This window comes from Panthera pardus, unplaced genomic scaffold (genome assembly GCF_024362965.1).
Source record: "Panthera pardus isolate Hobbes unplaced genomic scaffold, ASM2436296v1 HiC_scaffold_21, whole genome shotgun sequence".
Classification (NCBI taxonomy): domain Eukaryota; kingdom Metazoa; phylum Chordata; class Mammalia; order Carnivora; family Felidae; genus Panthera; species Panthera pardus.
Genome location: NW_026526777.1, coordinates 50,149,406 through 50,167,990, shown reverse-complemented (window position 1 = coordinate 50,167,990; position 18,585 = coordinate 50,149,406). Strand labels below are relative to the sequence as shown.

General features: G+C 45.2%; 1 protein-coding gene across 5 annotated transcripts in view; it reads right to left on the bottom strand.

The window, feature by feature from the left end:
* ASTN1 (astrotactin 1) overlaps positions 1-18,585 on the bottom strand; it is a 299,391-nt gene that overhangs the window by 172,517 nt on the left and 108,289 nt on the right. For all 5 annotated transcript variants that reach the window (XM_053909243.1, XM_053909246.1, XM_053909244.1 and 2 more), the window contains exon 2: positions 11,776-11,963. In XM_053909243.1, coding sequence (XP_053765218.1) covers positions 11,776-11,963 — 188 coding nt within the window. The remainder of the gene's footprint in view (positions 1-11,775; positions 11,964-18,585) is intronic.

Here is an 18,585-nt window from a genome sequence, read left to right as displayed (position 1 = left end):
TTGTTTGTAGGGTGGCTTACCTTCCTTCGTAAGAATGTGTCTGAGGCCCAGACAGGTCAAGTTCTGACACACTCACTCCTCTACGTCCCAAATGCTTATGCGTCTCAGTCCCAAATTCTTCCACCTTCTTGCTCAGACAGAATATAGGAAGGGAGGAAACAAAAGGCTGAGCCCTTTAACAAACACCTGCTGTCTGATCTCTTAGGGATCTCATATGGCCATGGTGCTTTAGGGGGCTGCAGAAATCCCCTTAAGTTCACCTTAAGCAAATTTCGGGACTGGGAGCCAAGCCCAGAAGGCCCAGATACTTCTCCATGAGGCACTCACTGCTGTCAGCCACAGTTCAATATATCAATTAACTGAGCATCTGATTCGCCCAAGTTAGAAGGCTATTTGACTCATCTCTTGCTATTCGTGGATGTCAGCAGCAGTGACAGAGGTATCAGGAGAATCATAAATAGCAAGGCAGCAGCAGGAAGCTCCCGACCTCCTCGGATGTACCACGGAGACTCCTGTGCAATCTGGAGGAGAGCTACTGACATCAGCCTCTCATGCAGGCAAGACTTCCAATGAACCTGGGCTCATACTTGACAGGGTATGCGATAAGGCGATTTTATGAGGTGAGGTCTCTCAAAATGCCTCGTCCACCTTCAGCCTTATTTATAAGCAAGGCAGACAGCCGCCACTAACTCTTAAAGTCCTTAAGTATTGGGGCACCTGGGTGGCTCAGTTGGTTGAGCGTCCGACTTCGGCTCAGGTCATGATCTCACAGTTTGTGGGTTCGAGCCCCGCATCAGGCTCCGTGCTGACCGCTTGCTCAGAGCCTGGAGCCTGCTTCAGATTCTGTGTCTCCTGTCTCTGCCCCTCCACCACTCACGCTTTGTCTCACTCCATTTCTCAAAAATAAATAAATGTAAAGTCCTTACATATCACAGACCAAATGTATCATGACCTGTCTGGAAGCGTAATAAACTTCTCTGCGTGCATGTCCACCAACATTAGGTGTTTCTGTATAAGGGGCTGTTGTAACCTATCTAAACATTTCACAAAAGTCTACTGTGTATGTCAAAATCGAAACCAAGCAGGAGCCATCAGCCTCATAGGGAAGGAAAAAAAACTGCATATTTCCTAACCCATACCTTGTTTATAATTCCCTTGTCAAGTCTAAGCATATTTTGTTTTCATCAACTTTGTCTTCGCTAAACCCATCAATACCTCTCAGGAGAGGCTAATATGCTTGTATCTCACCTGAATTTGTGCCTTGAATTTGTAGCAAGAACGATCTCTGTCAATGTCTGCCTTAAGTGACAATTATAATCAATCTATAGGAGTCTGACTAAAATGAGCAAACTATTATCTTTCACTCTGCAAATGGTACCCTAACACTTCCACTAAGTTGTTAAGATTTCAGTCTCTGTTTACGCGCTGTAGACAAAAGAGAATGTACTAGATGGGGATCAGCCGACTACGGCCTCTAGGCCAAATGGTGCCCGCTGCCTATTTGGTAAATAAAGCTTTATTAGAACACAGCCACATTTATCCATTTACTTATTGCATATGGCTACTTCGGCACTATAAAATGGCAAGAGTTGGGTAGTTGTACCAGAGTTCAAACAGACTGCAAAGCTGCAAGTGTTTATCATCTGGCACTTTACAGACCCGTGGCCTGATTTCCTGCCATTGCCCACGCAGGCTTCTGTCTCTGGGCACATGGCTGCCTACATCCACTATACCCAAAGCTACTCTGTCCCCACCAACCACCCATTGAGTGTAGGCTTGAGGTCAGATTTAAAGGCAAATTTCGGGTCAGTGAAAGAATCACGAAGCTTCAGACATGGGCAGAAGGTAAGAAGAAGGCAGCATGAGCTGGAGGAAAGATAACAGCCTTCAGATTAAGAACCCTGAGTCTTGGGGAGCCTGGGTGGCTCAGTCGGTTAAGCGTCCGACTTCAACTCACGTCATGAACTCGCGGTTTGCGAGTTCGAGCCCCGCATCAGGCTCTGTGCTGACAGCTCAGAGCCTGCTTCGGATTCTGTGTCTCCCTCTCTCTCTGCCCCTCCCCTGCTCATGCTCTGTCTCTCTCTGTCTCTCAAAAATAAATAAATGTTTAAAAAAATTTAAAAACAACAAAGAACCCTGAGCCTTTTCACCAGTGCTGGCCACAAACGTCTCCCATCAGTCCATGCCTTCTCTTCCCCATCGTGAACGTGAGTAACAACACTCTTAGATACCTCAGCAGAACAGAAATTCCCATAATGACATCATTTGGTTTGATAAAATAAATAAATAAATTAGTGAAGTTCTTCCAGGGAATTTGGAGCTGGGATCGTCCTCCCAAACCATAGGATAGCTGCTAGGAAACCCTGTAAACAGTGAAACAGAAGTGGCTTAACAATGCCCTAGATGTACACGGCCACATCCCGGCTTCACAAGGGGCCCGTTCTGTTGCCCTGATGACCTTAATTGCCTCAGTCTTGCCCCTGAGCACAACTCCTCCAGGACTCCTGCAAGGGGCTGCCATGATCCCAGCTGCTTTTCTGGCTCCGTAAGGTAGTGGGCCCTGGAGTAACACACTGCGCACGGAATGGTTACAGGCAGCTTGCCCGGCACCCCAAGGGTTTACCTGGTTCGTATTTACTGGGCACCTCCCACGGGCTAGGCACTGTAGGAAGTGCTTAGTAAGAATCATCTCATTTAATCCTCAAAACAGCTTTAAGAAGCAGAATCTATTATCATTCCCATTTCATAAATGAGGAAAGTGAGTTCAGAGAGTTTTAAGCAACTGACCCAAGGACACTAGAAAACGTAGTAAGGGGTAGAACAGGGATTTAAACTAGTCTCTCTGATAACAAAGCCTTGCTATAAACTCCCGCCCTGAAGTTCAATACACGGACTGTATAGTCTTCTCTGGAGTCTTGGCTTCTCGATGACCTCTGTCCAGAGTCAACCCCAGGCTTCTCTGCGATGCTTTATCCGTTTGCTCAGTGCAGATCTTCACCCTTTGATGTAGCTCAGAGACTCCATCATGACAGCACCTTCCTTGCCCAGTTCTCTATGAGCTTTCCCAATGTTCATCAAGTGAAGGGTCTCTACTGTGCTAGCCAGAGGAAGCAAAATTATCCCACAGCCTGGAAAACTGAACAAACCGGCTGACCCTGAAGCCAGCAAGCGGCACGGTCACGGCAGAATGAAGTCTGGAGTCGGATGCGTTTGCCTTGAATCCTGGCTCCACCTGTAAGACCTCGGATCTGTGATGTACTTTCTCGAAGTCTCAGTGTTCGTATCTGAAAAGTGGGAGAATTACCATCTATTTCACTAGATTTTTAGAGAGTGGACTGATATTATGCATGAAAGTGATCCCATACGTCGCCTGGGACCCAGCGAGTAAAAATGTTAGCTTCATTACTATGAGTATCACCAGTTCTTGTTATCGATTTAAACCCCACAGAGATTATGACTCCCGCTTTCAAAAGGATCTTCAGAGATTTTTGGAACTAAGTACTTAAAATTTGTTGGCTTCTATATCAAGTGAGTTAAATTGCTGAACAGAGTATTACATCATGTTGTTAAAAAATAGTACCATGAAAATGTGGCCTCTTAGCTCTTCTCCTTGCTGTCTGGAGAAATGGGGGCAGCTTAAGGTCTCCATGAGCTTCAGGAAAGAGAAGAACAAAACTGTAAAAAGGATGTAAAAAATATAAAGAAATGGAAAAGAAGGTAGACACTCTACCTGCCTCCCAGTTCTGCCAAAGGCCATCCTCCAATATTAAGTGTTAATAATATCATTAAATGTTCCTTGAAAGCAAAAGGTTGTCTTATTAATTTTCTACCTCCTTAGCCTGACAGATACTGGTAAAGAATCCATATCTAAATGAATGAATGAGTCAATGATTTCTTTTAAATCAATGACAGGTCAATAATGCTTTTAAAATGTTTTTTTGTTTTTAAAAACTGCAAAGATGTGAAAGTATGTACCTGAAAAAGCCTACATTTATTGTTATATGACTTTCACAATTTAGAGTGAAAAGTCCCTAACTGCCCTCTTCCCTTCCCTGCCAATAAGCCCGCAGCCAGCTGTGAGGCGGTGTGGCTGAAGCCAAGGTTAGCAGGTGGGTGTAGCCAAGCTGAACGGAATCTGAGCTTTTGGGGTTAGCTGTCTGGTGTAGCCACAGGAAGAAAGATCTATATTCCAACTTGCTTGTGGGTCCTAGTGCTCACAGAGTTACTGGTTTTGAAGCAACAATGGGGGAAAAGCATCAGATGAGGCTCAGCAGTCAAAAGTGGACAAAAAACCAAAAACCGACGAAAGGACATGTAAGAAATACTTACTGGGCACCCACGACTGGCCAGAATATGAGCTGGTGCTTCTTAGAGAACAGAGTCTGGACTCTGCCAACTGCTTCGACTTAAATCCTGGCTGTGTAACCTAACAGCTGTTTGAGTTTAGGTATGTTACTCCACTTCTCTGGCCCTTGGTCCCTTCATTTGTAAAATGGGATGATAATTATCCCTACCTCATGGTGTTGTGATGAGAATAAAACATACGGTAATATATACCGTAAGTACTTTAGAGTAGTGTTTTTTCGGGGGATTTTTGGTGGGGGTGGGGCAGAGGGAGAAAGAGAGAATCCTAAGCAGGCTCCACACCCAGCATGAAGCCCGATGCAGGGCTTGATCCCATGACCCTGGTATCATGAACTGAGCCAAAAATAGTGTGGGGCGCTTAACCGACTGAGCCACCCAGGCTCCCCTGCAGCACACCCGTCACATTGAACAAGCAAATCATGGGATCATGGCTTCTCTCCTCTGCTAAAGAAAGGGGTTCCGAGCTGGGCCTGGAACAGGACTAGTCGTGTTCTGTGCCACCTAAGCCAACCTTCCTGTAACCACAGCCAACGGGAGAAGGTTAAGGTTATAGCCTCCCACGGGGTGATTTGAAAGGAAAAAAGCTGTCAACAAACAAGAACTATGGTAACTAGCTTCCCTCTGCTTGTCTCCCTAAGGAGTCAGGGGAGATGGGGAAAAGCAGGGAATCTGGCAGCCACAGGGACAGGGATGGACACGTAAAGGTGCAAGAAGTCCCGAGGGGTCACAAGTGAAGTGACTTGGTGAATAAATGGATAGTACAAACATTGAAAAGCATCAAAATGGGGATGAGATTTACAGAGTACGCTGGACAAAGGAGCTAATTTATGGCAATGGGAACAATAAAGAGGGACGCGTCAAAGAGCCAAACCACAAACCAGCCGTGGATGCTGGGGGCTGACAGGATGACTCCCAGATCCTGCACAACCTTTCAGCTCCAGAGTTCATGAAATTCTACTTTGAGGATTTTTTTTTTAATTACAAGATTCCTGTAGGGGCGCCTGGGTGGCTCAGTCGGTTAAGCATCCGATTTCGACTCAGGTCATGATCTTATGATTCGTGGGTTCAAGCCCTGTGTGGGGCTCTGCGCTGACAGCTCGGAGCCTGGAGCCTGCTTCCGATTCTGTTGTCTCCTTCTCTCTCTGCCCCTCCCCCGCTCGTGCTCTGTCTCTCAAAAATAAATAAACATTAAAAAAAAAAAAGAGAAGATTCCTGTCTACCTTACCTCCATGTGAGTTACTATAGTCAAACACCCTTACAGAGAAGGCCTGAGTGGATCTCCATTTTTTGGAAACTAAAAAGCCTCAGCAGTGAATGTATCCATTTCACAGTTGAGGTGAGAAGCTTCTCAAAAGGTCAGCAGATTACCTGACGTCGTATAAAGCCAGGCTCTGAAGCTTACCTTCCAACCCTAAACCCAGTGTTTCTTTCCCACACATTCTAGCCCCCCCACACACACACTCGTGTGAATATGGGAGCACAGCCAGCACTGGGAATAGCCCAACACCTGAAATGGCTAATGGACTCCCATGTACCTGCACCTAATGCGCCTTGGCAAGACAGGCATAGCCAAACCATGGTGCCAAGTGGGGAGGTTTAAAAACCAACCTTCCCTTGGCACTTGGGAGAGCCCCCAAATGGGCCCTGGCATGTCCTCTTTTGCACATCAGTCTGCCAGTAACAACCCAAGCGCGAGGAGGTTTTGTCTGTAGGGATCTTGCTATTATTTTACGAACTGCCCACCATTTTCTTAGTAGGAGGCCAAGTACAAGACAATGGCTTTGGCAAGGGGACAGTATGGCCAGTAAGTCAGTCCTGCCCCATAATGGATGGCTTGAATTGCTAGAAAAGTTCTTTGGACTGAATCTGTTATCACTCTAGTTCTATCTTTTGTGGTAACACAAGACATGTCTAAACTCCTCCATTTCTTTCTAAAAAAATTTTTTTTAATATTTATTTTTGAGAGAGAGCGAGAGAGCGCGTGCACGCACATGAGTGGGGGAGGGGCAGAGAGAGAGAGGGAGACACAGAATCTGAAGCAGGCTCCAGGCTCTGAGTTGTCAACACAGGGCTTGAACCCACAAACTGTGTGATCATGGCCTGAGCCGAAGTCGGACGCTCTACTGACTGACCCACCCAGGTGCCCTTCCATTTCTTTCTAAAGATCAAAAAGAAGGATAGGGCATCCTCAGTTGAACTAAGCAAACAATATAAATTGACAATGAAGATGTAAAAGTGACCCTGATTAACGAATTTGCTAATGAATTTTTGTAACCGATTAGCTGAAGGCAAAAGGGACTGACAGAAAAATCATCTAGCTCTCCTATGCCCACAAACACTTAATAATAAACTGATGGGCTTGACGGCACATAGCAATGACCATACTTAGAAATGCTCTTCCCTGCCCTTAGACGTGGCTGAGCTTTACGAGTGCAGTGAAGACAGCTTCAACCAAAGTAACACACGATGCATAGGCAGCTGAACTGAACTTGAGCGAGGATGCACAAGTGAGAGCAAGGATGGGTTCTCTGGCACAAAGTTGGCGACGGTCGTGGAAACACAGTCCTGGAAGCTCCCATAGGTATGTTCCGTAGGCTTTGTACTAACCCGGCCCAGCCGTTACTTCCCCATGATACAACTTCTCTAAAGTGTCCATTCTATTTCCTGGATGCTGGGACTCCACAGTAACACCTGTGGCCTCCTTTGTCCCTGAACCTGGTTCTTTATGCTGTTTCTCCCAAAAGAAAACCACGTGTCTAGGGCTCACCTGGAGCTCCCAGAGACAAGGTGCTTGGAGACACCTGAGGAGCCAGCAGTTGAGGGCCACACGGACCTGCAGACACTGGCCGGTGGGCCCCACAGAGGTGGGACTAGTGGTCTTGAGCAGACCCAGGCTTCACTGATGGGCTCCAGTCCCCAAATCTCCAAGGAGATAGACAAACGCTCAAACATTATTTTTTTCCACACAACTGTGAATTGCACCTACGAGGGCTGAACTACGAAAGCTTACCTACCAGCAGGAGTTATGACTGCAAAATATATATACCAAACTGAAGGATTTTTGAAAGGTTACTTGCTGTGAACACTGTATTTAACCAACCTATATGCATATAGGAAGTCTATTACCACTTCCATCTTTAATTACAAAGATGAAATATATAGATGATACATTAAAGTGCTATTATGCACCATTCAATTCTTTTGCATACCGTAAGAAGAAAAATGTAGATCATATGGCAAATTAGCAAAAGTACAACATGGAAATTTAAACCCACAGAGTCTGAATATCTAAAGTCAAGTCATGTTAGGGGTGCCTGGGTGGCTCAGCTGGTTGAGCCCCTGACTTCAGCTCAGGTGGTGATCTCATGGTTTGTGGGTTCGAGCCCCAAGTCGGGCTCTATGCTGACCGCTCGGAGCCTGGAGCTGTTTTGGAGTCTGCGTCTCCCTCGCTCTCTGCCCCTCCCCCACTCGCAGCGCTCTCTCTCTCTCTCTCTCTCTCTCTCTCTCTCTCTTAAATATAAGTAAACATTAAAAAAACCAAAGTCATATTAAAACCTGACCTTCTATGCTGTGGAGTAAAGGATGTGCTTATAACTGAACAATTCTCTGATTTATGGATTTAAATTCACACAACTGATTTCCATTCGATGGTTTGGCTTTCACTTGTTCAAGAGTTTGCAAAAGAGTATCAAGAGTATCCCTGTGTGCTTCAGTAGTTTTAAATGTCAATTACCTTGCAAGATTCACAATAAATCTCTTCCGCCCAGTTTGAATCATGCTGGAGGTTACAACACATTGTTTGACCCTCAACGCGGTAATCTGAGATGTCAGGAGGGAAAGAGTACCTCTTTGGAAAAAATAATTCAAAAATTTTAGGATGTGATTGAAAAATAAGTAAAGCAAAAGGGTTTTCAAAGTTTTCAACTGCCAAGTCCCCAGCTGAGGTACTGGTTTCCCTCAAGCCCACCATTTTGCCGATGGTATACTTACACTGGGCGCAGTGGAAACAAGCACTCGCCAATTCTCATTCACAGAGTGTCATAAGGATACAAAAAAGGTATTCCTTTGCCTTTCAGTCTCTCATTACTTATACTTTGTGCTTAAAACTAAACACAGTAAATGCAAAATATAAAAATAAACAGTGGTCCCTGCATTGAGGCAATATGGATGGGAAAAGGGTAAACACAAAATCAGAGAAATGTAAACTTGAAGGTTGTCACAGAACCATTAATTCCCTCTGCACATATTGGAAATATTTAGAATTACCAGTTAAGCTTTTAAATATACATTTTCTTAACAAGAGAGAAAAGGTTGGGTGTATTCATATTTTGATAATCACCTTAACTTTTCTCTTTTTCAAATTATGCTATTTGGATCCGAACTGAAAACCACATCAGTATCGATCGTTACAGTTAATGAAAAATAGCTCTGCTATTGTTATTTCATAACCAACAGGGCTTGGGTAATAAAATTTCATGTAAGTGCATTTTGCTGTCCAACAGTGTTACTAGTCAAAGGCCTGCAAAATCTTCTGACATTTATAATGCTCTCTTTCCAGATGCCTCAAATGGCTGCCTACTTCACCTCCGAAGGATGTGGTATAAAGCATATCAGATGAAGTCTACCAGTCCCCGAGTCTCTTAAGAAGAAGCCATCAGAGATTCTAGGAACGGTATCTTCAAACAGGATACCCTCAGGCTTGATTTCTAAGCTGAGGGCAGATACACAACTTTAGACTTTGAAACTGTGTCTAGAATGGAATGTTAAGGACAGGAGAGGCAGTGCGCGAGAGCGTATGGCATGGAATGGGAGTAGGGCAAGGTAAGATAGCAAGCTGGACTCGGAGAGACTCCGCTGACCACCGCGTCTTTGCCAAGGACGGGAGGGAGTCCTTACATCTTCACCTCACCTTGGGCTCCCTGTTTGCTTACACAGGTCAAAGCCTTTCCTGAATTTTTCATGGAGACAGGGGCCTATCCACAGGCAAGAGGTCAAACACAAGACTTGCCTGCCCTCACCCCCTGCCCATGCTCTTTTAACCTTTGCCCCCTCCAGCAAGGTTAATGAATAATAACATAGTGAAGAGTAACGTAGAATAAACTAAAGTAAAGCTGAAGGAAGAATCTCTTCCATTTTATTTGGAAGACAGAATGTCATCGTTGGTCTATGGGTGACCAGTAGCATATGAAGGAAAAATTTCAGACACAGGTTGAAGGCTGACTTTTGTTCTCTTTCCATTTCAGCGCCCACGGTCCATTAATCCCCACTCGGTGGGGGGAGGCCTCAAAAAACAAAGCATTAGTAACAGAGGGCTTCTCATAGGGACTGTTATATTTTAAGGGCACAAACTATTTCCTCAAATCCTTTGGCATCCTTGATCTGCACATTTCTGTCTCCACGGTCACCCACCCCCCACAAACATGCATCTATGTGTGCACATACACATGCATGTGCACACACACAATACCCATGTGTATACTTCTCTAGAGAACTTATTGGAGCACATCATTCTGAGGATAGAAAGGACAGGATACTTGAAGACAGGATCCTTGCTACACTAAGATTCGTGATGCAGCAACGAGGACCAGCATTAGACCGTCTTTCCATGGATCCTCCACTACTCCCTCAAGCCCCACACCAAACACACCTTCTGATACGTTGCCTGTCTTGACCATCTATATTCAGGGCCTTTCAGATACAATCATACCCAGTATTAGTCCTTAAGAATCTCCATACACTTCCTTTCACCCTAAACATTTCCTTGGCGTGATGACTAGTTCTTTGAAATGGTCTCAGACCAAAAGAAACAAAACAAAACAAAACAAAACAAAAACCATCCAGAACAATGACGACTGCTTGTCACATTGATGGGAAGATGTGAATGGCTGGGGGAAATCCACCATTGTGCCCTTCTTTTCAGTGAGACCATATCATAAATGTGAAGGCAACGTGGCCTCTACATCTGTCACTCCAGTCAATGCCAGGGTTGATTCGGCTGATCTGCCCGATCTTACTGCTCTCTGGGAACTACAAGCTACATGACAGAAGACAATCTTCCCTGAGAGAGGAAATGCTAGTCTTTAATTAGGGATGTACAAGTACCATAACTGCCATATTAGAAACCTCAATAAATTTGTAAATGTGAGGCATGGCAATCTCATTTACCTGCCTGCCTTCCAGAACATCTAAACATTGAGGTTTACCATTTGCTCTTAAGGACTCTTTTCTTGACCATATAGTTTAAATAAAGTAGCTTGTGTATATGCAGGCAATCTATCAAGCTAGTTATTCGTGCAGAGATCAGTGGAAGACTTACATTCTGAGATTTCATCAGAGATTTTATGGAAAGAGTTTCAATGTCAAATATTTGGATAATGGGAATTTTTATGTATCTGAAGTGTGCTCAATTTCTCCCAATTTGATAAACAAAACCAAACAGCACGTAGTGTTGGTATCAGAGTAACAGATAAAGTTTAGATCAAGACCTAGATTGGTTTTATGTAGTTTCGTAAACATGAAAGAGCCCATGCCTTCTGTATATATGGCTCATGAATAATCAGTCCGGCCTCAACCTGCTCTCAGGCTTCCCTAGAAGCAGACAATATGTTGGTTTTACCAATACCATACTAATATATAAGATGCCAAGGGAAGCAGACATTGTCTATGCCCACTGGGAAATTCATTCATTTCTTCCACAAATATTTATTAAGCATTAACTATGTGAATGCATTGTTCTGAGTGCTAAGAACACAACAGTGCACAAAACACCACCAGACAAAACCCCTGCCTGTCACTGTACCATCTACTTTTGAGTGAGATTCTAGAACACAAGTTCCTAGAATTTTAGGAAGAATCTTCTCATTTTTTTTTGAGGCCTCAAATTTCTGAAGAGGAGAAGGGAGGCTGATGGTGACAGTTCTGAGCTAGGCTACAGGGAGGGGCAAATATCTATTGATATGCCCTTTGTTGTAAGAGGACAGAAAGCCAAATGTTGACTTTCTCCTGGCTGGAAGAGGAGAGAGAGGGCTTGGTAGCAGCAAGCAGCTTGGCAATTCAGTCATTCAGCAAACATTTATGGAGCAACTATTACAAGATATTCTGATCTACTAGTTGAAGAACGCCTTTATAAGACAATCCACTGCCACCATCTGATATTCTCGTTTGTAAAAGTTACTCCATGTCTAGGCATGTCCCCAAAGAGAACAGGTGGGTAACGGTGGTATAGAAATAACTACCACTTATATTTCACCCCAGGTGGAGACACTTCCCACAAATGGGAAATTTACTTATTAACGTGATCAATGATCGTTGTGGAGTGAGTTTCGTAGAGCTACGTTCACGGCGCCAAGGCTCTTAAAGTCAAGATAACATAAGCTACGGCCTGAGAGGTTAAAGCCACGCTGCTCCTACCATGACTGAGATGTGCAGGATCCTCAATTCCTCTTCTGCTGATTCATGCTGGGGTTCTTCAGTTGGGTCTTGTCCAGGGAGGCTGGGAGCACCATCTTGGTGATGAATGTGAAAGAGCAGAGTGCCATTCTCCAGCCACTGCTGCCTCCAGCGCACCAGAGGGATGTCCTCTGTGTTTCCTGAGATCTCTAGAGGACAAACACCAAAGCACAGGTCAGAATTCGGACTGGCCCAATCTGGATCTTCTTATTCATCTTCTTCCTAGGCAATGGTACCAATCAGCCGGTGTCAGCTAAAGACGACAAAGGGTTCCAGCTATGGTTAGGTCAGGTTTCAAATCTCCAGGAAGGGAAGAGGCCCCGAGAAGAAGAGACTTATCCACCCCCTAGATCTTTGCTCCATAATCGAGTGAGCCAGACTCTCACCCATTGAGAAAAACACCAAGGTGAAAATTTGAGCTCTTCCCCATATTTCTACGATCAATAGCATCCTTTACCCAGCACTGTTTGAATACCCTGATAACCCCGGAGGTAAATAGAAGGTTGTTTGCCTCTTGTAAATTTGAAAATGTGAGTTCCCTAGCAATTACTCCTAGACACCAGTGAATCTACCAAGGAAAGAGCTGGTAATTACTGTGCAGAGAACTGGCACGTCTGGAACAGTCCTGGGAGGTTACTGCAGAGCAACTGGGGCTGACAGAATATTTCTAAAACCACAATCATTTGCTGCATAGCCCACTGGAGATGTGTAATACTCGCCGTGGCAGGGATGTTTTTTTAATTCCCTTTAATTTTTCTCTTCAGTTTTGCAGAGCAGAGCTGGTACACACAGAGGGGGTGGTGAAAACCTGGGCCTTTAGCACAGACACAAGCACTCACCTGCTCTCAAGGCTCGAGATGGAGGCACCGGACTATCATCAACAATTAACAACAAAATACCAAAAACCTACTATGCATTTCACACTGCAGGTACTAAGCTACTGGTACAGAAGTATGCTATTATGGGTCTCTCCTGCTAATATTCCTAAGCAAGATCACATCGAAGCTATGAGATAATTCACAACAGAGAGACCTGATTAGCCCAGCCTTTCCTAAACTTCATTTGGCCTCAAAATCATTTCTTCCTTAACAACTATTACCACCCTAGAGAACTAATATTCCGCTGAGCACACTTTGGCAATGCATTGCTTTATAAAAGTTCATTTTTTAAAAGGCATGGCTTCTTCTCCCAAAATTTATCACCTTTGACCAAAAAAAATAATAATTCCACGGACATAAAAAAGATTTAATAAGACACATTTAGAATAGTATTCTCATCAAGTACCGCACCATAAAGAGGGAAGCAATTTTGAATATTTATGGAGTTTATAAATATCTTTCACTATTTGTAGGAGGGCACAAATGATGTTCTGCTTTATTTATTTACTTATGTATTTATTCATTAATTGACTTAACATATACATTGGGCATTCACTGTGCACCAGGCACTGTTCTAGGCACTGTGATACTAATCTAAATGAGGCCCTCAACAAGTTCTCCAAAGCAATCCACCCTTGGGTGAATGTGAATGTGGGAGGTGTTACACCATGTATATAATGACACCATGTGAAAACGTACAATTTAAGAGTAGGCTTGCCTGGGTTGAGGTGGAAGAAGGGGAGGAAATCTGGAAGAAGATGGTAGTGGCCTTGGGTCCTAAAGGGTGGTGGATATCCTTTTAACAGGTACAGATGTGGAAAGGGGACATGCAGACACTGATAGGAGAATTAGAAGGAGGACGAGGAAGAAGAATACTGGCTGGTCCGCTCAGGGTAGGTTGATGAAAAGAATTCACAGGAGCCACAGGTCATTAGCCTATCCCTAAAAGACACAGATAGTATTCCCTACCTCTTCCTAATACCCTCCAGACCGGGGAGAAGAGTAAATGGGTGTGTGACGGGAGATGAGGGGACAGCAAAGACAGGATTATCAGAGACCCCCTTCATCCTCAGCCCCTCGCCCACTCGCCTGGCGCCCAAACATCCCACCAGGATGGCGAGCTGTCCGTGCTCTGGAAGTGACCAGCACAAGCAGCCAAGAAGCTGCACAGGGTGTAAGAATGGAAGATCCCCCGCATCCGGGTCTTGGTTTTCCACAGGCACAGCCCCATTTGTTAAGTGAGGCAGTGAGTGACACAGGACTCCCGAGTTCACTTTTCCTGTAACGTGGCCTTCCAGACTTCCAGGTGAAGAGAAACCCTTGGGCGTGCCTCCCAGCAGCAGCCACACGACATGTCACTACAAGTGCCCCAATCACAAGCTACTTCCCAACCATGGGTCAAGCCCCAGGAAGATTCCTCCTGGGAAGCACATCTCTCCCCCAAGTGCCTTCCCTGCCGCTGCAGGAAGAGACCAGTCTCCTCAGCATGGACAAAACTCACAAGCACTAACAGCTTATAATAGAACACCCAACACCATAATTCAATCACTCAGAGCAACACGCTTTCAGCCTCCTACCCACACCGGCTCTAAGCCAGCCTGGGATTAATTCCATACATGTTGGGTGCCACTTCAGGCCTTCCTGTAACTCTTTAGAAGGAATCTAGCACCTCATACCTCCAAAGCGCTTAAAATGGATTTTTCTTTCCCAGGAGACTCTCATCAACTAGGCCAGGCTCATTACCTCCATTTTTACTGTGGAAGCAAGGACAAGTAAACACCCAGATCAAGGTCATGCCAGCCTGACACAGAACAGGAGCTAAAACAGAAGTAGTCCTATCAGATCCCCTCCATTGCCAACACACACCAGACAACATGACTTTTGCAGAAGCACGGAGAGAGAGAGAGAGAGAGAGAGCACATTTGAGTATGTAGTGCGTGTGGTCTTCTAGCAGGTTCTGAGCGGCAGTATTTTTATTTGTTGTGCAAGGTCTTAGTATTCCAGGACTTCCTTATTTAAAAAAAATTGAAAACATTATTTTATCAATAACATTTTATTAAAAAACATTTTTTAATGTTGATTTATTTTTGAGAGACAGGGAGACAGAGCGTGAGCAGAGGAGGGGCAGAGAAAGAGAGAGAAAGAGGAGACACAGAACCTGAAGCAGGTTCCAGGCTCCAAGCTGTCAGCACAGAGCCTGACGCGGGGCTCAAACTCACGAGCCATGAGATCATGACCCAAGCCGAAGTCAGATGCTTAACTGGCTGAGCCACCCAGGCTCCCCAAGTATTCCATGACTTCTTTCAAAATTGAGATAGAATTCTCATACCATAAAACCTGTCCTTTCAAAGTATGCAATTCCACGGTGGTTCGTACATTCACAAAGTTGTGAGACCATCACCACTGTAATTCCAGAACATCTTCATCAGCCCAAAAAGAAACCTATATGTATTGGCGGTCCAAGACAATTTCTGAGGATGAAGGCGTTCTGCTCCAGGGTCCCAGGAGTGGTGGTATCAGGGAACGAACAGGTTATTGACAAAGTGCTCCCACAGGGAGGTGAGCTGAGAGCACAGAATCTCTGAACCTGGCTTCCAGGCCAGCCCTCTGAACCTCTTTGTGAGATATTCATGCCCATCTCCACAGACAGTGATATCCTGATCCTGCCCAGACCAGACTCATGGTAGAGGGCAAAAAAAAAAAAAAGGGTAAAGCAAGGAGAGCACCATGCCTGCCCATGAGGGTGCCTGTCGTTTTTAAGATTCAAGATAATTACAGAATGATAGCTTCTCCTTTGGCCTTTTTCCCTGTCCTGGCAGGATCTGACATGGGAGGGCCAAAATGCTAAACCAGGAACTTATTTACTTATGCTGAATCTGCCCTAGGCCAGCCGATGAAAAACCACAGGGCACAGTAAACGTCTTGTGAATTTCGTCACCAATGGAGCTGAGATCAGAGCTTGGAACATCAATGTAATCACGTTGGCCTGGATGTTAGCAAAGGGTCTCCAGAAGAAGAAATGCTCAGAAATTGCTTTAGCAATGCAAGCCTTCCCTGAAACTCCCAAGAGGTACATACGGGAGGCGACAGTTACTCTGGTCCAAAGCCTCCTGAGGGCTGTGGATAAGGCTCACACTGAGCCTCTGCTCTGTGCATGCTCCGCACAGCCCAGTCCTCCATAGTGGACTGATTAAAACAAGTGCCTACAGAAGCCTCCACAGCCATTTCAAGATACCACGGGTGGGCTGGGCACCATTGCCAACAGCACGCTGTGGGATGGAGATCTCCAGAAAGGGAAGGGTGCCCTTACTCTTAACGTGTCCATTCTTCCCCTATACGAGACTCACGTCTCCCAGCACCTCCCAAAATTCTGGAACTGCCTAGAATACACAGAAACCAGGATGCCATTTGTTCCTGTATACAATGAAGATTTTTGGAGCACACTCCGTTGGCCACATTCAGCAAACTGCTATATGATCCCTACCCTGAAAGAGGCTTTGACCTAGGAAGAAACTGAAGACATGGCCAAGACTAAGTACTCCAAGCGGTAACAGCCATGCTGAGTTGGGGGAGGGTGGGATCTGGCTGGACATGGGATATAATGGGAAGAGACGCTGGAGGCAACTCCATATGAAGAGAATGTGTACTAAGAAACGGTGGCCTGATGCCTGTTTGCAGAAGGGTAGCGTTAGTGCAGAGGAGTCATGGAGGACGAGGGAAGGAATGCAGATTGATGTCAGGTGTGAAAGGTGTGAATGCCAGTTTAAGCAGTTCCGAGCTCATGGAAAGTCACCCCCGGTCTCATTAAGCAGAGAAGGGAATAAGGCCAGGATTTAGAAAGATCAAGAAGACCCAGAAAGAGAGCGGCAGACAGACTAGACTCTACCCCAATCTCATGGTAACTCTGATCCCGTATTCTGCAGTGACCAAAATACTGAGCTGGAACTCAAGAGATCTGGGTCTGGAGTAGCCTTGAATGTACTGCCTAGCTTTGAGTTTCCTTATCTACGTAAGAAGGAGCTGTACACATGAATTTCAAGACCGTTTTGTAACTTGACATTCCACGATTCTAAGTCCAGAACAGGGTGTTTCACATGACCGCCTAGAAAGATGGTAATTTCCACGTGCCAAGAAATGTCCACTCTTCTCTCAGGCCTTCCCTGCATTCCACCTCCCCTTTCCCTCTGAGCACAGGGTGGACAGGTTTGGGATGATTTCATCAGAGCCTTTAAGAGCCAGGCCCCTTCTTGGACTGGACCTCAGGCTGGGGAGAAAGGTTCTCATTCCTGCTGACGCAGATACGCGGTTTCTAAGGAAGAAATCCTGGAGCTTCTGCATATGCAATAGAGAAGCAGGAAGATGGGTAAGCAGAGGCAGTCATGCTAGAGAATGAGCTGGGGTGGGGAAAGGCACAGTGGAGAGTGAGATAAAATCACTTTTATTATCATATTTTTTTATTTTAGAGAAAGAGAGAAAGGGCAAGCAGGGGAGGGGGGAGGGGGAAGGGAGGGAGGGAGCGAGGATAGAGAGAGAGAGAGAGAGAGAGAGAGAGAGAATACCAAGCAGTCTCCACCACACTCAGCACAGAGGCTGACGCAGAGCTCGACCCCACAAATGGTAAGACCATGACCCAGGCCGAACTCAAGAGTTGGACGCTCAACCGACTGAACCACCCAGGCACCCCCAAAATCACTTTTCAGTTAGTCATTGTTGTAATGTTAGCATGTGCCCTGTGAACTTGTAGCACTGTGTTTTTGTAGGGTTAGCTTAGGATACCCAAAGCTTGCTACAAAAATTCCTTTTCCAAACATAACAACTTCCTCCTACCATCCAAGTGCCGTGCCCCTTCCGTAGGTGTCCCCTCACGCTGAGCATCCCTGAACTGAGCCACTAGAACAACATAGCATGTCAGCATCAGAATTTCCCCCGAAAGACAACTTCACTGAACACCAGATCTATGATGCCCTCTTCCAAAGAATTTGGCAATTTAAAGTCAAATGTGGATTTGAACTGGGAAAATTCTCAAAGACCCTTTAATGCACTGAATAACTTAGAGTGGCTTAGAGCACTCTAAGCCTTTCTGGGCCCTTTTTTCACTCCTGAGAAGGCTGAGTTTCCAGCTAAACCCAGCTAAGTAGTAATGAGGTTGCTCAGGTGGTGAGGTCAAGCCAGGAGGAGGCATGAACTTGTCAATTCCAAGCCTCTCGTTGAGGCATCTGCTGAACTGACCCTGCAGTCTTTCAAGGTTGAGAGCGACACCCCCTGATGACCATTACTGACTATTAGAAGACCTTGTTTAGATCAGGATTTCCAAACTTGCTGATAATCTTAGAAACTCTTCCTCTAACCAAATATAATACAGCTTCTGAGGGGGCTCCCCAGTGCAGAGTCAGAAAAGATCTGGATCAATTGGAAGACAAATAAAATGCACTACCACGAAACTCCCTGCTGTTAGAGCAGACTGGAGGGGGTAATCTATGCATTATCAGTTTTGCCTGGCTGTTTTTCAATTCTGTTAACTATGATATTGTGAATAGCCTCATGTTCTTGATGAAAAAATTGCAGGGGAAAGGGTCATCTCTAAAAGTGGAATCTAGCCTTCTCTCCACCCTGTGCTACCACGGTGGCCATTTTGAGTTTCCCTATGTGACGGAGACTGAGCTCAGGACTTCAGCAGGGATAAGCCAACTGTTCAAAACGAATGATAACAAATGGGTTTTGTCCATCAGTGACTATCACTAAGGTAACCAAAGGTAAGCCTGTGATATAATTACCCCCCTTTCTTCCACTCTTTTTTGATGTTTCTTCCCACCCCACCCCCACCTGCCTGATTTCAGAGTTTGAAAGATTATTGATGGTAGGTGCCAGTTCCCACATGGTTTCATTATGGTCT